The sequence below is a fragment of the Mchenga conophoros genome, linkage group LG9 (assembly GCF_057382185.1).
Source record: "Mchenga conophoros isolate Kocher_MC1m ecotype Shallow Benthic linkage group LG9, M_conophoros_male_GT1.1, whole genome shotgun sequence".
Taxonomy (NCBI): Eukaryota; Metazoa; Chordata; class Actinopteri; order Cichliformes; family Cichlidae; genus Mchenga; species Mchenga conophoros.
The window spans coordinates 9,404,986-9,431,439 of record NC_140534.1 but is presented as its reverse complement, the minus strand read 5'-3'; the positions used below and the strand labels follow the sequence as shown (position 1 = coordinate 9,431,439).

Here is a 26,454-nt window from a genome sequence, read left to right as displayed (position 1 = left end):
CATTCGTCCATTAAAAGTGCAGCTCTTCCACAAAATGTCTGTCACCTGCAAAAATGCAACAAAAGAGAGGAAATGACTGTGCTTTATTAGTGACAGTCTCAGTATCAAGGTGAGCCATCACCATCAGTGAAGAACGGAACGTCATGTTCCAAGCAGAAACCCAAGGCTGAGACTCAGAGTGGCAGCGTCTGCTTTAATGGAACTTTAGCTTATAAGGTCCGTGAGGCCTTTCGTCTTATCTCTCTAAGCCCAAACTAATAGCAAATGAACTCCCGTTGACTAGTTTTAAGTCATATGCACGTCTTTAACATTTACTGCATGTGAGAAGAAAGACACAGAGAGGCTGAACGAGAATTTTATTGAAGTGAAAACATTCCAAAAGGCCTTCACATGGGTTCTGACGATTCTTAACGTGCTGCAGAGGAGAAATGATACACCAAGAATCCAGCAGCTAATATGTCATTAAAAACAAATGAGCAACTGTCTCACGACTAGAGTGTTAAATTTAATCACAGATACAGATGCAAAGGGAACAAAAAAAGGAAACGACAAGTTAATGCAAATGTATCAAAAACAGATATTTTTTCTAAACATACACTCAACTCTGCTGCAATATCCCAAAAATATAGAACAATGTGCAGCAAAACCTGCCCGAATAAATAATAATGCCACTGGTTAGAGGCATCGGACCTTCTAAAATCAAACAAAATTTAAAAAACCCCCACAAACTTTGTGAAGCCCTGAAGATCACATGAACCCTGATATTTGAAAATTTGGCTTCTGGCAGCATTTTTCTCCCTGAACAGTCCTCCAAACAAAGCCATCACAAAGACTACCAATTAATGGAGTATTTGAACAGACCCACATCATAATATTGTAAAGCAATGCGGTTAAGGTAACGCAAAGCCATTGCTGACACGTTCAGGTTTAACCTCCGCTGTTGGACATTCTGATCCACATAGGGCCTACTTCCTCTAGAAGCCTGGCTCACAAATACTCACTGATATCTCCTGAAACAAGCTGCATATTTCAGCTGCTGCTGGTGCATGGATAATTCAGAGCCTGAAACACCGACATCATTGTGTAAACACATTTAATTAGCAACTACAAAGGGTGTGTGTTCGTTGGAGTGCGTGTATATGTACACAGAGTCCTCAAGATAGGCCACAGAAACAAACCGACACAGTCCACACAATCCCGATTCCCCATCACTCCACTTTGTGACGATAGATGTCTTTTAAGGCTCTAAGCTCTTCTATCAGAGTCTTATTTTGATTTTCCAGCACGGCCACGCGATTCTCAAGGCACCTGACATATTCCTTCTTCTTCCGCCGACACTCACGGGCAGCTTCCCTGGAAGCAGTGGACAACAGAGGACTCATTAAAGCTGTTAATCTGAGAACAACACATACAAAAAGCCTACCACGAAAGGTTAAGATGATTATCTTTTTGAAGGCGTTACCATTCAAAAACCTCCAGGCTAGGTCTTTTACATCACAGCCAACCAAAGGAGGATCTTACAAAGTAAACAACGATTCACTGATAAATAGCCGATCATAGTAAAATCACAGTGTAGGGAAGAAATGCAGGAAAAAAGACAACCAAGAAAAGCTGGCATTGGAAACAGCTGTTTACAGCAAGCACATAGTCAACGCACAATGTAGAGTACTCTGTTTGCTCACCGGCAAATCACTATTATCCACATAAACGCGTATACGTATATATGCGCACAAAATTTGACATTTTAACCTCCATGTGAGACAACTCACTCCACACACCAAACACAGGACGCAGAGAAGGTAACGTGAGGACAAATAAGAATTAGAAGATAAAGAGTGTGGATGAAGGGGAATTATGTGGTGAACTAATGACGTGCTATAAAACTTATTATTACATGGACATGTCATGTATTATCATGCAGATGATTGTATATTATACAACAGACACAGCAGGAATGAGAGAAGATATATTCCCCAAGGATATACTTTGAATCTATCCAGCTGACACTGGATTATTTAAATTGTTGTTGTTACTGTGTTGGCACGAATGCCTTATTATCTGGGTTATATTGTCCAAGAGAATGAATGTAAGCACTCCTCTATACCTGTTCTTCATCAAGCGCAGCTCCCTCTTCTGTAAGGCATCCTCTATAAGTTTCTGGGAGCTGTGAGCACTGGGCCCTGCGACACCCTGAGGGAGGCTGGAGGTGGGGTTACGCAGCTGGCAGCCAGTCAGGTCACCAGGGGTACCTAGGGAGACGCAAAACAACACATCAGACTCAGAGCTTTGGTCATACGTTTTAGGCTAATAGTTTACATCCTTAATAGACAGAATGTTTATTAATGAAACTGTATTTTGCAGTTTTTCATGTAAAATAAAAGTTCAGTATGACACTTGATTGAGTAGCTTTGCAGAACCACTTTTAGCAGCAAGAACTTTAAGTAATCATTGCCTGACTTTATCTGCCTGTTACATCATTTGATTAGCAGCAGCTTACTGCTACTTACCCTCTTAATTCCTATGGACACAGTAAGGCAACACAGTAAGGCTGTACTCATGAAAGATGACATTTACTGATGGCAGGAATCAGCTGTTATGTAATGTAAATTTTTCGCTTGCTTAAATTATTAAATCAAAAGCCGGAAGACTTTTGTTGCAGTTGGTTGAGTAGCTACAGTTGCTATCAGAGCTACTGGAGTTAGAGATCCAGTAACAAGCAACATCTTTAACTCTTTTCCCCATAAAGACAGCATTTCACGACCTGTACCCTTAGTGATGACTTTTGACACCTCAGTATATGTCAATAAAGACCAGCAGGCATTCAAAGGGGTAAAGAGTTAAAACTGGTAGTGTGAAAAGTGTTTTGTGGAACAGCCTCTTTCAAACCCAAAATCATAATCTAATTTTCACATTTTTATTCAACATCAACATGCTATCTATTTATTTTAGATCGACAAAAATAAAGCACAGCGTGAATAATCCTGGAACGCGTTGTAACTGCAAGTTCCCATTAAACAGAATTCAGATTTTAAATGGTTTTATCACACGCTCACCCAGTATGTTGCTTAACGCTATAATAAGAAACAGAAATAATTAGAGCATGAGTGACTCGGTTGTATGTATTCTGACAAAATCTTATCGAATCAAGCCAGCGTGTGATGCTGCGAGAGAAACAGACACTGAGAGACGGTGCCATTCCTGTCCACTTCTCCTTCTGTTCATTGTTTGGTCAGCACCAGTAGGACTCATTAATTCTCTGACATGTTGGAACTGCGAAAAGAGCCGTATGTAATCACAGTGTGGCCAGCAGCTGACGTCAGTGTGCATCTTATTCATTGGGTGCATGTGCATGTCGCTGCTGGGGGGCTTGTTCCAGGAAGAGCAGTGACGTCAGCCGGTGCTGCTATGTGCTCTGAGTGGGCAGAGCGCTGAAGCATTTCACAAAGAGAGAGAGAGGCAGAGAAACAGAGAGACACAGGCAGATCCTGTGAAAATGTTTCCTCCGGAGCAATCTTGATGCAGCTGACCGTGGAAAACGAGGATAATCTCTATTTCTTTCAGATCATCCGGTACTTTTCTCAGAGGACCCTACTTGTGACGTTATTTTGAGGAAGTTACTGATCTTAACTGAGCTGGTTTGGGGAAAAACTGACTGAAAACATATAAAGAAGAAAAAAGCAAGCATCACAATAATCTTTTTCTTTTCAGTCTAAAAGCTTCTAACTTATTTTAACTGTGAATTTTCCCACTCACCATAAACTCACGAATCTCACTAACTCTTAAAGAGACAGTCCAACAAAACAACAATCTGAAAACGCACTCTCACAAAGATCCGGTAATAAAAGAGACATACCTGTTTCTGTCTCATCCCCAGTCACAGCCATACTGTATACGCTCCCAGCTTTTCCAAGAGAAACTGCCCCTTTCAGAGTCTTCTCTCTCACTGAAACATTACCACGGCCAACAGTGGAGCTGTGTGTGTGCAATTTACAATTAGAGGCATTGACATCACCATGACATCACTGGCCTCCTGATGTCAACAGTATGGTTTGCTCTCTCCCGACACAGCGCTATGAGTCAGGGGCTCTGCTGTTTGTCTTTGGAGAGGAATTTTTTATCAGCTAGACTGAAGCGCCTCTTCAGCTCCGAAGCAAACAGCCAGCTGAAAGCACAAAGTATGACTGCAATACTGAAAACCTGCTTTCTCAAAGCAGAACAAAAAGTCACCAGTGTGTGATAGGAACTCTTGTTTTATGTCAAATCTTCACATTTGTACTTTTATTCAAATTAGATCTATACAGTAAATAGACAGGCTACTGATATCGATAAAGTTATTGATTGAACAAATATAAATAGCTCTCCTCCTTCTGCCACAGCACCTTCCATACCCCAAGCTAAAGGAGTTGGCTCCCCCTGCAGGCATCACAGAGGTATGATCTAAGTAATTGGAATGATGTAAAAGCTTGATGACGTCTGTACGTGTGCATTTCTCCCAAATTTCTGTTACTTTCTCAGTCATTTGAGTTGGCGGGGAGTTACTGGTGGAGGAAGCACTTAGATCCTTGACTTAAGTTGAATTTGCAACCTCACTGTAAAAACACACAGTGAGAGAAGTGAAAGCTAAAGTGTTAAGTATTCAAATGGACTTTTACACTGTCCAACTTTGGATCATTATGTGATTAACACACAGAGAGATGTACATAAACATGCTTCGGCTCGAGGTGGAGTTTGTTCTTTCTTTTTATGCTCTTTTGGAAATGCATCATATTTCAAGATCATCGCAAATTTTGCAGGGTGGTAAGTCATCAGTAGCGCGGAGAATAAAGAGTGAATAGAGAATCGGAGAAACAGGCTGAAAATTTGAATACTGTATAAGTTGGTATGGAGGCCAAATATAGACTATGAATAATGAAACCTATCTGCTGGACTTTGAATCTCATCTATCTTTCAGATGATTTAAGATAAAAACGTAAATATAAAGACACTGATCTATCTGATTTTCTCTTATTGGTGTTGTTCCTGCATCATCATAATAATGCTGGTCCAGTATCAACATGGAAACTGACCAATCGCATTGCTGTGTGATAGCTTTGGAATGCGGTGGAAAATGGAAAAAAAGCTTTTGCTTATATAAAACTCTCTTCTGAAACAAATGGTAAGGATTTCAAGTGTTTTCTTTATTGAACATAATAATAGTGCATTATCAAATTCAGTTTTCTGCTAGTCAAATTTGGTCAATTGTGTTGGTTTGCTTGTGATAGTTTTTATAGCATTAGCTAACTTCTTGGCTTATGCTAACTGAATACTCAGACAACCTGATTGGTCAGTTGATGGACTGGCGAGGTGTCTGCAGTAGTGCGGATGCTCTACCTGTGGTGAAAAGAGAGCTAAGCATGAAAGCAAAGCTGTCAATATACAGGTTGGTCTACATTCCAACCCTTGCCTATGGTGACGAGTTGTGGCTAGTGATCAAAAGAATGAGATCACAGATACAAGCAGTGGAAATTTCCTCAGGAGAGTGGCTGGGCTCAGCCTTAGCAATAGCAGCTCGGTCATTTTTGAGGAACTCAGAGTAGAGCTGCTACTCGTCCACACTGAAATAAGGCAGTTATGGTGGTTCAACATCTTACTGAGATGCTTCCTAGCCACAATCTACGTGAGGTTTTCCAGCCATCATAGTGGGACGAGTCATGGGGGCAGAGCCACAACATGCTGGGGAGATTACATTCCTCAGCTGGCTTAGGAAAGCCTTGATCTCCCCAGAAGAGCTGGAGGAGGTGGCTTGGGAGAAGGATGTCTGACTGTTGCTCTTCCTACCTGGACCTGGATAAGTGTCAGAAAGTGCATAGATGGATGGAAGATATAAAACTGAGTGAAAAAGGTAGCTTTCCTCACTCTGAAAAGTGTAGACAATGCCGGTTACAAAGGCTGGTTACAGAAAAGGTGATGGGACAACTTCCTTTGGCTTCCCCAGTAAACACTTTCCTGATGAGTTTATGCTCCCAATCCCTAGTGAGCATAGAGTATGCAAATCTACCAACAGAAAGGATACAATATTATCAGATAGTCAATTCTGATGTGTCTCATAGATGGTAACTACATACAAGGGCCTTATATTGACTATAACAAACAGTGTGTGGTTTTCCTGGAGCTTAATATTGTCCTCTGGCATTTATACAGTTCGTGTAGGAAATGCCTGTTTTTGCTTCTACAGTTCTTAGTCACCCAGTGTAGCAACTCAGCAGCAGCACAAGGGCAATCAGCTGCTACCTAGAAGTGATAGCATATCATTGAGAGCATCTCTGCTGTACTCACAGGTTTCTGGTGGAGGACTTGGTGTGCATGTGCTGGCCTTGGCAATTGATGCCAGCATCTGTGAACGGATTTGGAAGTTGACCGGAGTGCCTGTTAAAAAATAAAAGCTGAGGTTTAATGCATCACTGCTTTGTTTATCAGTTGCAGCACGAACATTCCCCCTCTTTAATATCTGTTTCTTGTTATAACAGAGATGTAAAAAAACTGCAGGAATCCAGAGGAAGCAGCACCATCCTGTCACTACTTTTGCTTTTGACACAAAAACACTCACATGAATCTGGAAATAAGGGGTTACCTGGTAAGGAATACGCAGTATAGGGGTGCAGTGCCCAATTCTGGATCCCTCCACAGCACTGAAGAGAAGTGCTTAATGGATACTGGAGTGCTTGTGTCCTAGTCATAGCCATCGATGGCAGGTTCTCTACCTTATTAGGCATTATCGTGGCAGGAACTCTTTGAAAAAGCCCATCTGGGATAGTAAAAAAGCCCATTACATATTAGCAGTTTGAGATGTCACAGGTTCAAATTATCTGCTCTAATTGTACTGAACTCATGTGATGCTAATGTTGTTTAGCTGGAGTGTGATAGTGATTTGTAAACTGTGTGATCGCGGCATGCTTACTGTTCTGTTTGCAGCTCTTTTGCTGGTCAACAGGCAGCTGATATTTCTCATCTGTCTTCATTTGATTCATTCTGAGAGGCACTGGTTCAATCGTAAATCACCTGTTTGTGCTAGTTCCTGGGGTAAACAGAAGAAGGTAACGTTACTCACATTAAGAAAATGAAATGAGAGTTGCATCTATGAGGAAACCATTGCCACATTGGCACCTCTTAGATGTACTTAGATTCTAGAGATATTGCACTTTAGTAAAATATGACGTGACGGTTTAGTCAAGCCCCCAGAAGAGATGACTCAACCAGTTCCTGGAGTTTATGAACCACTTCTCTATTTAGCCTCAGTGTTCAGCTTTGCATTATGCAAATCGGGGGTTTGAAGTATAGCGTGTGGTTTGCAGTAAGATATCCAGTACTGTGAAAATAAAGTCTTGAGCCACACCTCATTTCTTTGTATTTTTCTTGGAAAACAGGGAATGGCTGCAGTGATTTACTGAAACGTGTCTAAACATGCATGGAAATACGGTATATAAGCAAAATTAAAAAAGAAAAAAGTTATTTTCACGAACAGGCTTCTTAAAGGATATTCAAAGCTTGTCTTTTTATTTTTCTCTCTTTTTGTTCCCTTCCCTGTCAAGATGCTTCTTCCATAATGTCCAGGTCCAGCCTTTGGGGAGGCCAATCCATGACTGTTAGTGTTGCATTGTGTTTTTCAATCCAGGTATGCTTTTAATGTCACAGTCCAGTTATTATGTAATTTGGCAAACCTTTCTTATCTTAAGAATGGCTTTTTGACAGTCACCCTTCCACTTCTTCTTCTGTTTGCTATTTTGCAGTATCATTTTTTTAAAGACTGCAAGCACCATGCTGAGCTATGCTAAGCAATGCTAAATTTTCAGCTAATAGCTCTTTAGCTCTTTTCCAAAAATGCTATTTTATTCCTGTCAAGCTGTGTTATATCTGTATTTTGGATTTTGTTTTTTTCTCATAAATGGGACCAATTTACATGTTATTATACATGTTATAAATTACCGGAGTGCAAATAAAAAAGTGTCTAAATATCTAGTTTCAAATTGTTTTTTTTTTTTTGCTGTTTTCACCTCTTCATCATTCATAGGTTAAAAAAATCCTCTGAAAATTATCAGGTTAATTATCAGACTAAATTGAAAATTAATTCAAAAAGCAACCAAAGAAACACTTTGAAAGACCCTTATTGGAAGTAAAATATAAAGAAAAGAGGGATACCTAAAGACTTTTGCACTGCCCTGTAAGTAACATGTGCCAGATTTTGGTTAACAAAAATGGAACAAAAAGTGGACGACAGACACTGGCTCAGTTGAGATTTTGTTTCATATCAATAACCTTTTGCTGCGATCAGCTGCCACATATTTGGTAACCAATGTAAAAAGATGTTAAATGGTCATGTAAAAAACAATATCATGTTGGTCAAGCGTCCTGGCAACTAACTGATGTTTTAGCACATGTAAAGCATTTAGCTAGAACTAGAACTTGTTAGTAAACAAATATATTGTGCCGACATTGTACGGCCTGTATGTACACAATGCTGTATTTGTGTGAATGAGTCTTAAAAGAAACTCTTACCTTAGTAGATGATGATGATTAACTGACGGAGTTATTTTATTTATTTATTTATTTTTGGCGTGTGTGTGTATCGGTGAGCCCGTTAGGCAGTGTGTTTTTTCTCTTGCCCATTCTGATTGGTTGATTGGCTCAGTACGAACTGAAATTGTTATTATTCGAATACTGAGCTGTTAGTATCGTAAACCTATCAAGTGCAAGAGAACGCCATTTTCAAACAGTTTACAAGTTTTATTTGATTAATTTTCTTCCACAATTATCAGGTTTGTGTCGGCTTTTACTGTGAGAATTGATTGATTGATCATACTTTATTCATCTCGAGGGAAATTGGAGCTTGGCTCTTGAGCTGCCTGGTAAAGGTGCTGCATATTTGTGAGACCTAAGGTAAACAAACAAACAAACAAACAAAAAAACACGTTTTCTAATACCAAAACATTTCCGATGATAACCCAGAGAATATGAAGAATATGACATTTTTGATGGTCAATCCCTAAGCAGTCGCCGTAGTTTGGGCGATACCATTTTAAATGGGTGTTCTCGTGATGTTGATTTAAGGGGTTTATTTTTATTACAAACAGATTTGGAATAAATTATTTAAAGTATTAAACTATTATTCAATACAAGTAACCACAGGGAATGGTAACAGTATATTTTATGACTATCACCCATCTTGATAATACATCGGCATCTAACAAAATGGTATAATCCAAGAGGTAGGGAAGACCTGTAAGTGAGACAAATCAAGCCTGTGACAGCGGAGAAATCGGAGTTTTATAACAAGTAATTACTGTACAGAGGTAAGTACTATCCAGGAGTCCTCGCTCGACCTTAGTGAACTGTTTTGTTTAACAGCAGCACCGTGTTCTGCCGAGCTGTCAGTGTAAATGTGGGAAAATTGTGAAGAAGATGACAGTTTTGCTAGCGATAGCTGAGCTACTGTTAGCTTGCTGCTAGCCGACTGCTAGCTGATTCACCAAAACTGTGCGGACTTGAGCAGGAAGAAGTTAGCTTGCTAGAAGCTAGTTAGCCTTTTAGCTCGCCATCCTATTTTGGGATTGGCATTCCGCTAGCTAGTAACCTTAACTTAGCTACGTTAAGCGCGACTACGAGAGGAATGTTTATTAATAATGCTTCGTTTTGTATGTCGGACATCTGTAAATGTGAAGTGGCTGATGATGTAGTAGTGTTTTCTGTGACGTGAAATTAAGTGATATGAATGACAAGAAATAACACTGGGCCCAGTTTCACCTTCTGGTCATGTAATCTGTGATGGTACCGGCGCACACCCTAGAAGCTGGTACTAATATTGCTAGGTAACGTGCTTAAGGATGTCTGCTACGTGATGCTGACACCAGTGCGTACCAAGTTTGACCGCTAATAATGACACAGTGAACTTGTCTATTCTGTTGATTTCATCTGTTGCTGCCAAACTGATCTGAACAGGCTGATGGTGTTGCACTCATTTTTGTTTGTCTACATATAAATTTTGCCCTAAGAGTAATGCTGTTTTCGTATTTGTATTATGGTTCATGTGAAAGTAAAAATAAACAGTCGAGAGAATACACCTTGCCATGATTTCTTTTATGTTGCCATTGCTACTGAGGCTGAGTTGACTGTTACTGTCATATACACAGTACACAGTTGCATCATTAATGAAGAAACGAAAGCCAGGAACTAAGCCCCTTATTTCTTCCTTTTTAAAATCTCTTTGCACACTCCTCTTTTCATGTGCTTTTTTCTGTCGTTCTCTTAGGCTAAAAGAGAAACTGTACAATGTCCTTAAAGCCACGGATGGTAAATTTTGACGAGACATGGAACAAGTTACTGACAACAATCAAGGCTGTGGTGATGCTCGACTATGTGGAAAGAGCCACTTGGAATGATAGGTTCTCGTATCCTTTATCAAATCAAATCAATTTTATTGTCACATCACATGTGCAGGTACACTGATACAGTACATGTGAGTGAAATTCTTGTGTGCGAGCTTCACAAGCAACAGAGTTGTGCAAAATATAAGAATGGCTAAATCTGAGACTAATCTGAGACTTTACCAGCTCGCTTCATGTTTAACCAATTTAGCCTGCAACATGAGATTTTTTAAAAAAGTTTCAGCACTGGGTTTGAGTGTAAATACAGATTTGCCAAAGCATTGTTGTCATTGTAAAATACATTTGTGTTTATTCATTTTTAATAGCAAATGTGTGTATATTTACATCCCTCACATTCTTCCTGAACATTGTCACCAGTGACATCTATGCCCTGTGTGTTGCATACCCAGAGCCTTTAGGTGAAAAGTTATACACAGAGACCAAAATCTTTCTTGAGAACCATGTTCGTCAGTTGTACAAGGTAAGCAAAAGTTCTTCTGTGCTTTTTCTTTGCTTATCACATCGCATTTCCTCTAAAGCTGCCACGCTTATGTGTGTATTTCAGAAAGTTCTGGAATCAGAGGAGAAGGTTTTAGTGATGTACCACAGATACTGGGATGAGTACAGTAAAGGAGCCGACTACATGGACTGCTTGTACAGGTAACATTTCTGCTTTTTTGTGTGTCTGTAATTTCAGTGTTTCAATTTGATATCAGTGAGTCACAGAGTTGATTTACACAATTTACTCCAGCCTTTTTTTCTTTTTATCTATAAACAAAATGTTTGTATAGCCTCTGTTGTTTGAGGTTGCCTGATTCAAACCATAAGCATGTCTGTAGTCGGTGTTTCACATTCACTTTTAACTGAAGGCATGAGTTCACCCAGGCTTCTGTGTTTGTCAAGTCCACTTGTTTGTTTAGCGTTCCTTAATGCAAAGTGTACTAATTCTGTTCCTTTACAAGGCTCAGTATTCCTGCCTTTAGTTTGTCCCTTAAAATATTACTTTGAATGTCGTTGTGTGAGGTGCCAAGAGGCTTTCGGTGTGTCTTTATTCACTCTAAATCAATATTCCCTTGTAGAGCTCTTAGATCTATTTTTATGCGTGCTACCCACCAGACTCCCTGTGCATACATATGCTTTTGTAATTTATGTCGGTCCAAGCAAGAGAGAAGAAAGTAAGGCGCTTGGCTTTAGTAGTGAATTTCTTCAGTTGTTAGCATCGAAGAGAGATGCTTATTATTCTTAACACATCAATTTGTGAAATACATGTGTAGTTGCGTTCAGTTTGGACTGAATCAGAACAGACTTTGTTAACTTGTAAGTTTAGCTTGCTGGATTGAGCAGGCGACTGATGAGCTGTAAGACTGCTGCAGAGTTCTGGGTTCAAATCCACCTCAGGCCATTTGCTGTGCGTCTTCTTATCCTCTCTCTCTTTCTCAGCTTTCCTGGCAATTCTGAACTATCCTGTTATAATCAAAGGAACAAAAAATGCCCCAAAATATATATAAAAAAAGAACAACAACAGCAATAATGACTATTTTATTTCTACAGTTCTGCTCTCCAGCAGTTACTGGTACTCAACACTAGCTGGTATATTGGCAGGTTGACTTACAGTCAGAGTGAATGAGAGAAAACAGGCTGAATGTCACAGGCAGGCTGCACAGCTGTGAAATATAATATAATAGCTGTGCGCTATTTAAGGTGGACTAAATTAGCCATCATGGATTAGAGCTTGAAAGCAGTTGTCAGTTTGTCTGGAAGTTGTCCTGCTGTGCTAACTCAGTTTTTGCTTTGTTTGTCAAATACTAAGGATTCATTCATTTGTACACAACTCAGGCTACAATCCTCCTTCCTCCCATTCAGCTTCCTGACTGACTTGTGGCTTCACTAGTGCTGAAACGTTAATTAAAGTTCAGCACTTCAAGTGCTTGTGGCCAGCTAGTCAAATCATTTTGAGTAATGAAAGAGTGTTGTAGCTGCTTGTCCAGCTTATCGATTTACATCAAAATTAATAAGAAATGAACATTATGGTGAGTAATTTCCCTGAAGCAGCGTATACATATGAATCCTCCCTAATAGCAAATGCATTCAGAATTTGATTATCTGTCATATAAATTAGTTGTACTACAAACTGAGACGTCCTTGTAGCAGTGTTTGGTACTACTTGGTAAATAAATAAAACTTTTCCACTGATGTAAGTGTTAACTCTGGACTATTACTGACTCATTTACTGTTATCTTGTTCTTCTCATAGACATTACAGAACACAAGGGCAAACTCATTTTTGCTCAGTACTCAAATGTATCTGTTATAAACTGCTACCAGTAAGAGTAGATGATACAGTTGGGTATTGAAAATGTGAATAGGCACATTAAAAAGACCAACGCTTTGTTAATATTTTAACATTCCCCCAAAACAATTTTGAACAAATTGTGGAAAAATTCAAAAACTTTTGACTACACAAAGTACTATTGCTGCTTTGATTGTAGTTTAATTACTTAATCTACAGTTTTTCAGTTCTTTTCTTTGTTTGTTTTTTTGTGTTTTTCAGTCAGAGCAAATTGGCTGAACAAGTAAATGAAGCTCAGCTTCAGTTTCTGCAATGTAAAGGGCAGTGGACACTGCCAGAGGATCTGGATTTCTTAAACTTCATCACTGTGAATGTTGGTTAACAGATCCAAAGATAAACAAATCTTTCTGAGCATATCCTGTTATGTGAGACCACCAAGCATTATTAATGTGTTTGACTAGTGTTGATAACCTTTTTAAAATCATTTTCTTGTCATTATTTTCGTAAATAATAAATAATGAAAGTGCAACTAGACTAAAAAAAGCTTTTACAAAATATAATGGGAGCATTGATTACTGTCTGGATATTGTGTTTCACTCATTAATTTTGAGATAAATAACCACAGAGTGAGCAACCAAGAGGTTAACCAAACAATACCAGTAACACACAGCGTCTATGAGTGAATGAAAACAGGATGCATTTGTCAGCAGCATTTTAGTGTTTCTTCAGAAAACATGAGGCCTGTGTTTATTCCTCCTTCCAATCTTTGCGATGCTTTAAACATCTTGAATATCTCCCCACATTGTTCAGGTACCTCAACACTCAGTTCATCAAGAAGAACAAACTAACAGAAGCTGACCTGCAGTATGGCTACGGGGGAGTGGACATGAATGAGCCGCTTATGGAGATCGGAGAGGTACTAAGCATTGGCATAAAAACCTTTGCTGCACATCTATTTTTCAATGGGTGCTGGGATTATATTAGATGGAGATAAGGGGAGTGCTTATAATGGACAGATTGGCAGGATTCAGTATCAGTGTTCTGTTGCATAGGCCTACATTTCTCCTTTCACTACCCTTCTAGATGTAGGATTTGTCTGTGCTGAAGCAGAACTAATATGCTGTCTTTTTGTTTTTCTTTGCAGTTGGCATTAGATATGTGGAGGAAGCTAATGATCGAGCCTCTTCAGGCTGTCCTCATCCGGATGTTGCTAAATGAAATCAAAAAGTATGTTTATTCTAATTTCTTTTCTAAAAATTTCTTTTCTTTTCTTTTTTTGCCAAAAACAGTCTGTAAATATTTTTGCTGTCATCTATTCCATCATTTGGCCTTGAGTTCAGTTACTGTAGTGGCTGTCTTCCAGTCCCTATATAGAGTAACTGTCTTTTGGGGAAGTTTGTAAAATGTGTCAGCACAATATGCCTGAGAAGATTTAAGTGCGAATCTTTAATGACAGTCTTTTATTGAAGCATTGTAAGGCATACATGTTTACTGACTTATAAAACCAATAAGAACTGGGTGCACTAGTTTGATTTTATTTAGGATTTTCTCCAAAATATACCTGCAGGCTGAAATACACAAACCTGCACTAATATTAGGTAAATGTCCCTCAGCAAGTTGCACCTCAGCCAGATGCTTTTGGTAGCTGTCAGCAACATTACCAAGCTTCTGACGTGATTCTGGCTGGATTCTGATCACTCTCTTTGGCAGAATTCAGAGAGTTCATTTCAGCTTGTTTGTTTCCTGGCACAGTCCCGGCTTTTTATTTCATATCAGTTCAATTATATTCCTCTGGTGCCTCAGTGCCCTTTATGTTGTAAGGTAAAGATCTACAATAATACAGTGAAAACCCTCAACAGTGGGAAATGGAGAAACTCTCTTTTAACTGGAAGAAACTTAAGACAGAACCAAGCTCAGGGAGGGGCAGCCATCTGCCATGACTAGTTGGGGGTAAAGGGAGGGAGATGGGACAAAAGACAGGCAGAGTGGTGCATAAACACATGGAAAATGAAAAGATTTGAGTGAAGAAGAAATGCAGTGCATCATGGGAAGCCTCAAGCATCTAAGGGAGGGTTCAGGGTCACCTTATCCAGCCCTAACTGTAAGCATTATCAAAACAGAAAGTTTTAAGTTTAATTTTAAAAGCAAAGGGAGTGTCTGTCTCCCGAATTCAAACTGGGAGCTGGTTCCACAGAAGAGGGAAGACTCTGCCTCTCATTCTACTTTTAAATACCCGAGGAACCAAAAATAAGCCAGCAGTCTGAGAAAGAAAGAAGGAAAAACGACACGTTCTAGTCAGTTGTACTCAATCGCTAACTAGAAAGCACGGCACCATTAAATGAAAGATTTAAGTGAATGTGTGGATATTTTCCACCATGTGTGAATTAGAGAAAATCCCAAATTAATCCAAACTTGTGCAACTCTTAGTTTTGAAAGTCATTAAAGATGTACAGTCATTCCATCCTGGAAAATGAACTCTTCGAAGAAATCATTAAAAGCCCCAAATTGCCATGACATTCATGCTCATGGTGAGTGTAGGTAAACTTCTGGCCACAGCTGCATGAGTCAGTTGCTTTCACATAGTTTTGTTAGTGTTGTAATACTTGTTCCGTGTTTCATAAGTCTTTCCCCTTAAAAATACCCTCCATGTTTTAACGATTAAACAGATGACTAAAACTAACATGGACACTAAACATTTCAATAATAATATAAACTAAACTGAAATGAGCAACTCTACCTCACTAAGAAAAGAAAAAAACTCAAGTACTGGATTGGCATCCTTAGTCTGGATCCATGATCTTTATGAACTATTTACCATATGCTAAGGGAAAAAAATGAGATCTGCTAATTTTAGCTCAAGGCAATTTAGTTAAACATTTCAAAAAACCTTCCCCTTCTCTGACAGTGATCGTTGTGGTGAGAATCCCAACCAGAAAGTAATCCATGGGGTCATCAACTCCTTTGTTCATGTTGAACAGTACAAGAAGAAGTTTCCACTAAAGGTGAGGCAACAAATAACAGCTCAGCCATCCAATTCCTACAGTTTTGTTTTGGGATTTTTTTGTTTGTTTGTTTTTGTGGGGGGTTTTTTAGGATTCATATTTTCTGCGCCATACGAACAATGTAGCCAACTTTCACAGCCATGAATACCACTAGTTTTGTGTTTCATGGAGTACGAAGCAGCCTTTTACATAGACCAGTGTATACATATTAAACGATAACTCCTGTGCATGCCACGTTCTCTTCCTATGCTGCAGTTTTATCAGGAAATCTTTGAAGGGCCATTTCTGACCAAAACAGGAGAGTATTACAAACAGGAAGCCTCCAATCTACTGCAGGAATCCAACTGTTCACAGTATATGGAGAAGGTAAGCTAAGATGGACAACAGATAGTAAAAGTATGTGAACGCTGGATGTGTTCCAGGATGAACATGAGCGAACAAGCTCCTGTAGTTGAGCATCGCTTTAAACGTCTTGATATTGTTGAGCTTTCTTGTGTTTAAGAAGTCAAAATGAAGCTCAGTTGGTTTGGTTTTAGTCACTCTTGGATTTCTAATGACTATCACTGCATCTTTCTGTGAATGATTGCGTGTATGTGTGTGCACCACCATCCACAGGTTATTCATATCAACTCATCAGTTCCTGTCAGTGTGGTGACATAAGAGTTTTAATGTGAATATTAGCTATATCATTAAATCGCTAAAGCTGATAACAGGATTTCCTGGGCCATGTCTGCTACCATGACACCATTTCTCTGTCACTTAGTCACTGCAGTAATCACATTTATGCTGTACGTTTGTCCCTTGAGCCTGTAAACAGGGTCATCATCAAGGTCAAGCATTCCCATTTGATAGATCAATATATGATATGACTGCGAAAGAGCAGCAGCAGACTCTATAGTACTATAGTGTTCTTGTGCTTCCTTATCTGACCCAGTTTACAACTATGTGTAGGAAAAAGTGTTGTTTGTCCTTCTTTGTTATCGGCTACGTGTTTCCTGAAAGAGCTTTATAACGTCTTTTAAGGAGTGTTTCAGATTAAGATGTTTGTTTTGCCATTAAGTGTATAGGTGTATATTTATTTTTTTCCTGTAAAATATAACGGTGTACAGGTATAAAACCCATCTCCTTTTTTAAAGTGCTGATAATCATGGACCTACAAATGATTTCTTCTGTATTTGATTTGAAACCAAGCTACCTGCCCTTTTGATCACATCTTTCTTTTGTGGCAGGTGTTAGCACGGTTGAAAGATGAAGAAGTGAGATGTCGGAAGTACCTGCACCCCAGCTCCTACGCCAAAGTCATCCATGAATGCCAGCAGAGGATGGTGGCAGATCATCTGCAGTTCCTACACGGGGAGTGCCAGAACATCATTCGGCAGGAGAAGAAAGATGGTTCGTCCGCTTGTGGTTTTTTTGTTTGTTTTGTTTTATGGCTCGAAGACAGTGTTTATCACCAAATTAATTATATACACTCTCACAAAGTACGCACTTCTAATGTGAAAATCTGTGTAATGTGAAACGTTGTGTCATTTTGTCCAGACATGGCCAACATGTACACCCTGTTACGGGCCGTGTCTAATGGGTTGCCGCATATGATCCAGGAGTTGCAAGTCCATATCCACAATGAGGGTATCCGAGGAACCAGTAACCTCTCTCAGGAAAATGTTAGTATTACACCTGTCTACATTCGTATGCCTGTCTCTACTTGTACATACAACACACCTAAGCAATTGCCAATGACAGCAAAGAGGGAGTTGATTGACATGTAAAAAAAAAAAAATTGGAAAGTGCATCAGAGGAAAACTAGTCTGGAATACCTGGTAGTGGTCAACCATCTCTTCCTCTGTGGATGTACCTTTAGATGTTTCTTTAGGAATTACCTTAACCAATGGCAAATTACCAGATCACCAAGGACTGTTGCATTATTTATGAGGTAAAGAATCAAGTATATAAACAAAACTAAAACCCTCAAACTGAAAACTACACATGCTGAGGTTGAAGCGTGTTATGCAAATGAAAGCTGAAGCGCTGTAATTAGCTAAGACATTCCAATGAGAAACTGCATGCTTAAAAATGCTTTGGTTTAAAGTACAGTAAGCTCGTCGCCTTAAAGTTCAGTTAAATTGTATATCTGACTTGTTAGTAACCAGATTGTCACTAATATGTACGATGGCATAAGTGTTTTACAATACTAGGATTTCAATCTCCATACCAGTACCAGTTTGAACATTCTGTAAAAGTGAGCTTTGAATAAAGTGTGATCTTTGTTATGATAAAACAACGAAGAATTTTAAAGCTGGCTACAAAAACATAAGAAACACATTTTAATAAATTATTGTGAAAGTAGAAAAGTTCAAGTTTGTCATCTTGTCAGTATCTGACTGTAAGTTCTCTGTTCACACTGCTCCACCTCAGTCCACAGCTCTTTACATCCTCAGCTCTGCTCTTTAGCACTGAAACCATCCGATTTGGCTGCCCTGCTCCGGTTTCTCTCTTTATTTGCTCGGATTATTTCTCCACACTCTGGGCTCTCTGCTCAGTTCAGCTACAGTTGCCCCGCTGCTCTGCACAGCCAGCAACCCGCCTGGTTCTTAATGTGTCTGTAATCCTTTCTGTCACAGCTCAATATTCAATCTTTGACCCCTTCAACCTGCAATAATTATTTATCTTGTATCTAACTGTGGTCTATTTGTTTCTACGTTAATGATAACAAGTGGCTAACGTGACTGTCAAGTAATTAGTAATAGTTAAATGGCTAATTTTAACATGTGAGCTGGCCAAGTTAACATTTGTGCTAACTATTTAACTAACTGTTAACTAATTCAGTGTTGTCGAAACAGGAGCTTTACAGACCTCTGGAACTGTCGATCAGTGTTTTTTGAATTTTAACTACTTTAGCTGTTAGTGAGCGGAGGATCTGTGCCTGACTGTAGCAGTGCTGTGTGAAGTTGTGCTGGAAGAGGCTAAGATGGCACTGTTGGTATCAATATTATTGCAAATGATGATAATTTGATAAGTTGACATACATGATCCCACTTTTTCCCTCAAATAATTTAATTACGTTTACATTTTTAGCTGTCCATTGTTTTTAGCATTTTTTGTTTGTTTTTTCTCTATCGTTAAAAATGTCTGTTACTTATACTGCTTTGTCTTTCTCCTGCTACCCCTCCCTAGATGCCAACCCTGTTTGTGGAGTCAGTGCTAGAAGTTCACAGTAAATTTGTTCAGCTCATTAACACAGTTCTAAATGGAGATCAGCACTTCATGAGTGCCCTCGATAAGGTATCAAACTCCTCACGGTCTTATTGAATGTACAAGTGTGTGTTTATTTTAATTTCTCTCACAATTCAAGTCATTTGACAGCCAGTGTTTATTTGATGTCTCTTTCTCAGGCTTTGACGTCTGTGGTTAACTTCAGGGAGCCCAAGTCCATCTGCAAAGCCCCTGAACTCGTGAGTACGCACACAGACACACACACACAGAGCATCACGCAGTGCTGTACCCCATGCCTTGACCAGGTCATGTCCCTCCTTGTGTTTCTGTCCAGCTGGCGAAATACTGTGACAATCTACTGAAAAAGTCTGCTAAAGGAATGACAGAAAATGAAGTGGAGGACAAGCTGACCAGCTTCATCACAGTGTTCAAGTACATAGATGACAAGGACATTTTTCAAAAGGTAACAAGAAGGCGTATTAGAAAAGGAGAAAAAAACACATTTTGACATAACAACTCAGCCCTGAAGTTTGATTTTGAGCTGAAAATAGTGGTGTTCATTTTAATATCTTCAGTTGTCCCAAAATATACATTGTTTGTCTCTCTTTTTTTTTTCCTTTTCTACAGTTTTACGCTAGAATGCTAGCAAAGCGGTTAATACATGGTTTATCGTTGTCAATGGATTCAGAAGAAGCCATGATCAACAAACTTAAGGTAAATCCACAGCTGGACTTGTGATGTATGAGACACCTAAGGTTCTCTGTTTTGCTTCTCATTTACCTTCTTTACTGCACCTCTGCTCATACTACTTCTTACCCTGCAGCAAGCTTGTGGCTATGAGTTCACCAGCAAACTCCACAGAATGTACACAGACATGAGCGTGAGTGCTGACCTCAACAACAAGTTCAACAATTTCATCAAGACACAGGAGACAGTGGTGGACCTGGGAATCAGCTTCCAGATCTATGTATTACAGGTCAGTAAACACAAATGCTTCACAATGAAACTTTAGCCTGTGTCCCACATTTTAATCTGTAATGTTGTGGTGTATGCTCTCGCTTGGCAGGCTGGAGCCTGGCCTCTCACACACGTCCCCTCCTCCACATTTGCCATCCCTCAAGAACTAGAGAAGAGCGTGCAGATGGTGAGGAGCGCTGCATAATACTCAAAGAGTGATGCTGATCAAAGGAGCACATTGTTGGACTAACCTTGTTTTCACCTTCCCTTTTCAGTTTGAGTTGTTCTATAATCAGCACTTCAGTGGGAGAAAGTTGACCTGGCTGCACTATCTCTGCACAGGTAACACAAATACACAAGAATTATGCAAGATGCGAGTATAACAAGGCACCATTTTCAGCACAAACAGGAAGCGTAACAGAAACGGGAGTACTGTTATGAAGGACCGAACTATATGTTTTTGTATGTCAGAGATTTGTTTCCCTGGAAGTGGGACATGCATGTGTGAAAATGATGCATACATCATTAGGATCGTGCACGGAATCTGTAACTTTACTTTCTTTTTCAATCTATTAAAGTGATTCCGTCAAACATGAGTCACTGTTACATGAAAACATCCCTTTAACCTTTGCAGAACAAGCCACAGTTGTCACATAGCAGTGATTTGATTGTACATTAGGTGACAAATAATCCTTGAAGCCAGAGTTTAGTGAATTGGCTCCTATATTTTGACAGGTAATATAAAGTAAAGTTACATCCTGTGTACGCTCATCAGGCACAACATTATGCTCACCTGCCTAATATTGTGTCACCTTAGTCCCCTTTTTGATGCAAAAACAGCTCTAACCTATCGAGACATAGACTCTACTAGATCCCTGAAGGTGTGCTGTGGTATCTGCACCAAGATGTTAGCAACAGATCCTTTAAGTCCTGTAAGTTGTGAGGTGGGGCCTCATTGAATCTGACTTGTTTGTCCAGCACATCCCGCGAATGCTCGATTGGATTGAGATCTGGGCCAAGCCAACATCTCAAACTCGTTGTTGTGCTCCACAAACCATTCTTGAACTGATAATTTGAGCGACAGTAGCTCATCTATTGGATCGGACCACACAACCAGCCTTGGCTCACCACTTGCATCAATGAGCCTTGGCCACCCTTGATTCTGTCTCTGGTTCACTATTGTTTATTCCTTGGACCACTTGTAAAACATCAACCCTGAGGACAAAATGTTCACTTGTTTCCTAATATACCCCACCCACTAGCAGGTGCTATGATGAAGAGAAAATCAGTGTTACTCACCTCACCTATTAGTGCTCATAATGTTATGCCTGATTGCTGTATAGTCACAGGAACACACCCATACAGACATCAGTAAACAGATTTATCAGTTATTCAACAAGAGTTCACTTCAGACAGGTTCCATATGCTCTCAGACCATGACCCATTCTGGGTCAAGATGATGGATAATCATTTTAAAGTTATCACTCTCCACTTGAGAGACGTTTGTGGTATGTAATAATCTCTGAAGAACATATTAAACTTTACACATCAAATTTTACACATCAAACTTTAGCTCTTCTTAGCATTTTGAGATTAAAGTTGAATCCCATAAGTCTGGTTCTGCACTCACTGTAAGGTCGACGGACCTGTGTTTGTGCTGAGGACGTGTTTCGGTTTTGTCCAGTGTGCAGTTAAAAAGCCCGTTTAACACATGTAGACTTTATTTTCATCATTTGTGGTACCATGAGATCAGTTTGAGCAGACTAAGATGGGACCTGCAAATGGGTGTCTCATGCCAGAAGTTGCATGATTATGGTTTGGCGAAATCTTCAAAACAAACTTCTAGTGAGATAAGCAGTTGAGGATGCAGGACAAGCATGCACGGAGGTGAATGAAGGTAGTAACAAGCAGCGAGCTGGACTCATGCTAACTGACAAATGCAAATGTAATTTGTTTCCTGCACAGGTGAAGTAAAGATGAACTATCTATCCAAGCCCTACGTTGCCATGGTGACCACCTACCAGATGGCTGTGCTGCTGGCCTTCAACAACAGCCAAACAGTGACCTATAAGGAGCTGCAGGATGGCACGCAGATGAATGAGAAGGAGCTACAGAAAACAATAAAGTCCCTGCTGGACGTCAAAATGCTCAACCACGACTCACAAAAGGTGTCAGCTTTCATGTGGGATCACGTGGATCCCAAAGCTCAGCTAATATTCCATTAAGCACCAAGAGTGTTTTAAATTCAGAATCCTTTCCCTCTTCTCACAGGAGGAGATTGAAACCGAGTCGACGTTTTCACTAAATATGAGTTTCACTAGTAAAAGGACTAAGTTCAAGATCACAACGTCAATGCAGAAAGACACACCACAGGTCAGGCAAATAGATTTTGATCTGTCTCTGTGCTTTGTTATAAGATAACTGAGCAGTGTATATACATGTGTGTTTGACATTTAAAAACGTGCCCCCTGAATTGTCTCATGTTTAGGAGATGGAGCAGACGAGGAGCGCTGTCGACGAGGACCGCAAAATGTATTTACAAGCTGCTATAGTGAGAATCATGAAAGCCCGCAAGGTGCTCCGGCACAATGCCCTCATCCAGGAGGTGAGCAGAAGCTTTTGTCTCAAATAGGTTGATAGAAAGAAACGTACGTGCCAACAAGTCTTTGAGGTCAATGTCAGAGGGATTTACTTGGATTGAATGAATTGATGCTCGCAATGAAGGGCTGTTGGAAGCCCGAGGAGTAAATTTAGCATGTGCATAAGTGTTTTTAAATGGTTACCTGTTATGAGATCATCTATATTTCTGCTTACATATGAAACTTCATGTGTCCAGGTCATTAATCAGTCCAAAGCCAGGTTCAACCCCAGTATCAGCATGATCAAGAAGTGCATCGAGGTGCTCATCGACAAGCAGTACATCGAGCGAAGCCAGACCTCGGCAGATGAGTACAGCTACGTTGCATAAGCAGAAGAGTCGAGCCACAGAAACACCCGCCCCTGTGACTGACTGACTGACTGATAACAGGTTTAAAACACGAAACGGATTCCTTCATTCATTTGGTTTTGGACTGTCTGCTCCGATCCCCGTGCAGCAAAATAAAGCGAAACCGGTGCCTCCATCTTTGAAAAGAAGAAAAGTCATCGTGTCACGTCATCATCACTCATAAGGCTCTCCTCCCGAACCCTGCCCACTTTCTGATTTTTAAGCTGTTTACAACATCACCAGTGCCACGCACGTGTGCGTCAAAGAGAATGCCTGTAGCTGTTTGAGAGCGGAGAGCTGATAAACTACAACAGAAAATAAAGGAAAAAAGAAAAAATTGGAGACACTTTTAAAAGAAAATGCTTTCTTTTCTCACATTTGCCGTTGTTGTGTGTTTATTTTTTTTCTTTGTTAAATGTATTAAAGTTAGGAAAACATTGTAATAAAATGTTATACTGATTATTGTATCTACTTTCAAATATAAAGACAAACATGATCCTGCTGCTTGTCAAATAAATGAATAAAAAACACAGATGGGTTTATGTAAAGGTTTGTGTAGTGTTTCCATTTCAGTGAGGGGGATAGATATAATCATTACAGGCAATGTTTTCTTGTTGTAGTTGTGTACACACTGTAAACACACTATTCGGATCAGCTGCCAGAAATATGCAGATCATCAATATATCACAAAAACACTGGAAAGGAAGCCTGCCATGTTTCTTATCTGTGTGTCAAGCAGCTGCGAGTAGTGATTTGACATTAATATGATGAACTGATAAGGGTTGAAAGGTGGCAATCAGATGAAAAGTGAGGATAGGATCACGAGGATAGGAGCTGGAAACAGAGCTTTCCCATATGAGACAGGTGGCTTGTACAGACAGGAACAGACCTTTTCTGTGTTTATAATCACAAAAGAGATTCTTAATCTCAAGAGTTTCACTTCCTAACTAAATAAAGGGAAAAAGAAAAGAACACAAGCAAGTTATCACTTGCAGTATTAACAATAGCCCAGAAAACCACGTGTTGGCATGTAAAATGCTGGGAACCTGAAATAGATTCTTTTCATTAATCGCACCTGTGGAATTGATTGATTGATTGATTGAAACTTTATTTTGAACATGTTGAAAAAGTACAACAAAATAGAATTAAAAGAGACAAATGAACAAAGCAAAACAAAAGGAAAACGAGCAACCACAACTCCAAATAACGTTCATGTTCAAAAAGGAGCAGGAAGAAGCATAAGCTTATTTAATCCCACCCCTTTTCCACTATCTAGTATCAATAGACTACAGAAATACCTCCTTGCAATTACATTATATGTTATGTGTAATTTTTTTTATTTTTTTTTATATATATACATATATGTTTCTATCTATCCATACATACGTATATACACATACGCACATATACACATTTACAATAACCCCATTAACACCTCAAGGATACACAACCTACAAATATATATATATATATATACCCATACCAAGATACCCGTGCACGCGCACACACATGAAAATATTAGACAAGAACACCCTATCAAATCTCTACCTTTTCCCTGTACCCTGTAAAAACCATATCCTTAAACCGCTTTTTAAACTGCGCCATGCTTGGACATTGCTTCATATCTTTACTTAGTCTGTTCCACAGCGTCACTCCACACACAGAGATGCAAAAACTTTTAAATGTTGTACGGATACGAGGATGTTTTAAATTTAATTCCCCCCTCAAATTGTATCCCCGTTCCCTTTTAGAAAAATTTTTTAGAATATTGTCAGGAAGCAGGTTATTTATTGCTTTATATATAATTTGTGCTGTGAGAAAATGAACCAGATCTGTGAATTTTAGAATTTTTGATTTTAAGAATAGTGGATTTGTATGATCTCTGTAACCAGTTTTATGGATTATCCTTATGGCCCTTTTTTGTAATATAAAGATTGATGATAGCGAACATTTGTAAGTATTGCCCCAAACCTCTGCACAGTAATTCAAATACGGTGCAATCAGGGAACAATAGAGAATGTGGAGTGATTTGTGGTCCAGAATGTGTTTTACTTTACTCAAGATTGAGACACTTCTTGAAAATTTGTTATGTATATGATTTATATGAGACTTCCAGTTTAATTTATCATCTATAATCACACCAAGAAACTTATGTTCAAGTACTCTTTCAATTTCCACACCATCTACATGAATCTGCACTTGTGCATTTCTAAGGGAATTCCCAAATAAGATAATTTTAGTTTTACTTAGATTTAGCGATAGTTTGTTCCTGTTAAACCATTTTTTAATTTTGCACATTTCTGAAGTAATTGTATCCAGCAGCTCCTTTAGATTCCCCCAGAACAAAAAATATTTGTGTCATCTGCAAATAATACTAATTTTAATATATCAGATGCCTTACAAATATCATTTATATAAATAATAAATAATTTTGGACCCAGTACAGAGCCTTGTGGAACACCACAAGCAATGTCCAAGCATGATGAGGAATGGACACCCAGCTTCACAAATTGTTTCCTGTCACTTAAATAATTTTTCACCCATTGCAACCCCCCTGATCCCGTACCGTTCCAGTTTATTAATTAATATGTCATGATTGATTGTGTCGAATGCTTTCTTGAGATCCAGAAATACTCCAGCTGCATACTGTTTCTGATCTATAGCATTCGTAATCCCCTCAATTGATTCAATTAATGCCAGAATATAAAAAATGTACGGACGACGTTTCCTTGTGATGTGTTTTTATTTAAAGTGGGCATAAATTTATGTTGAAGATACAGGTACGGGTGCTTACACATGAATGAATGACTTAAAAATATACGTTGACAAAAGAATTCACCGGTCTTGTTGATCGAAATCGTTTAAATGTAACTCGCGCATGCGCGTTCATCACGCCCATATTTTTTTAACGACTACCGCACGCGAGGTGCGGTCGCTGTGGTAACAGCTGTCCATGGTGCTGACGCAGGCTTTAATGACAGAAATTGGAATTTGTCAGTAAAGCAGCAGCGGTGTCCGTAGAGGCGCCTGTAATGCGCCTGTTATTCAGCTGCCCCGCGTGTTCTGCGTGTGAGTGAAGCGTTCACACAAGTCAGGTGTTTGCGCCTATATTTCATAATATTTTAAATAAAAATGCTAGTATGATCCACACGAACATATAGGACTTTGTAGTTGGCTTTTCATAGTGGTGACAGTGTAGAAGACCTCGTGGCGCAACGGTAGCGCGTCTGACTCCAGATCAGAAGGTTGCGTGTTCAAATCACGTCGGGGTCATAGCTTTTTCAAAATCGTGACTCTCACACGTCATGAATAAATGCTAAGAAAATTCAACTACAACAGCAGCAAGGAAAGTCAAAGGGAAATCGATGTTTGGCTTGTCGGCGTTACATGTCTAACAATAACTTCATCTCGGGGCTCTCTACCCTCTGAGGTTGGTCTGCATAAGAGCAAGCAAGGCAAACAGTTTACAACAAACAGAGGTGAACATGTAAATGGGCACACGGCGTTTATAAACAGGTCAAAGTGCTTTTCAGGTAAAAACAGTCAAGAACAACAAATACGGAGTTTTTTTTAACAATAGCGGCATTTTTGTTAGCTCTTGATGTGAAGA

The 26,454-nt window shown here is 39.4% G+C and overlaps 2 protein-coding genes and 1 non-coding gene across 4 annotated transcripts; 2 read left to right on the top strand and 1 right to left on the bottom strand.

Moving 5' to 3' along the window:
• Positions 1-342: 342 nt before the first annotated feature.
• Positions 343-8,676, bottom strand: LOC146566725 (cAMP-responsive element modulator-like). Its single transcript, XM_085286316.1, has 6 exons — positions 8,533-8,676; positions 6,938-7,054; positions 6,611-6,784; positions 6,316-6,405; positions 2,105-2,249; positions 343-1,353 (listed from the first exon to the last, which is right to left on the bottom strand). The coding sequence occupies exons 2-6, from the start codon at positions 7,005-7,007 to the stop codon at positions 1,209-1,211; spliced, it is 624 nt and encodes a 207-aa protein (XP_085142442.1). The 5' UTR covers positions 7,008-7,054; positions 8,533-8,676; the 3' UTR covers positions 343-1,208.
• Positions 8,677-8,719: 43 nt separating this feature from the next.
• cul2 (cullin 2) lies at positions 8,720-23,392 on the top strand. 2 transcript variants are annotated; one of them, XM_085286315.1, is made up of 21 exons: positions 8,720-8,913; positions 10,283-10,421; positions 10,776-10,878; positions 10,963-11,057; positions 13,497-13,602; positions 13,831-13,913; positions 15,592-15,688; positions 15,944-16,054; positions 16,918-17,080; positions 17,228-17,352; positions 18,863-18,970; positions 19,081-19,140; positions 19,236-19,364; positions 19,529-19,615; positions 19,725-19,877; positions 19,968-20,045; positions 20,134-20,200; positions 21,824-22,026; positions 22,130-22,231; positions 22,347-22,463; positions 22,695-23,392. In XM_085286315.1, exons 2-21 carry the CDS (start codon positions 10,303-10,305, stop codon positions 22,824-22,826), a joined length of 2,238 nt encoding a protein of 745 aa, XP_085142441.1. In that variant the 5' UTR covers positions 8,720-8,913; positions 10,283-10,302; the 3' UTR covers positions 22,827-23,392. The 2 variants fall into 2 exon arrangements, with proteins under 2 accessions (XP_085142441.1, XP_085142440.1); XM_085286314.1 differs by lacking the exon at positions 8,720-8,913 and adding an exon at positions 9,171-9,326.
• A 2,653-nt stretch (positions 23,393-26,045) lies between these two features.
• On the top strand, positions 26,046-26,117 carry trnaw-cca (transfer RNA tryptophan (anticodon CCA)). Its single transcript has one exon. It is a non-coding gene; the product is annotated as a tRNA-Trp (tRNA).
• Positions 26,118-26,454: the final 337 nt, after the last annotated feature.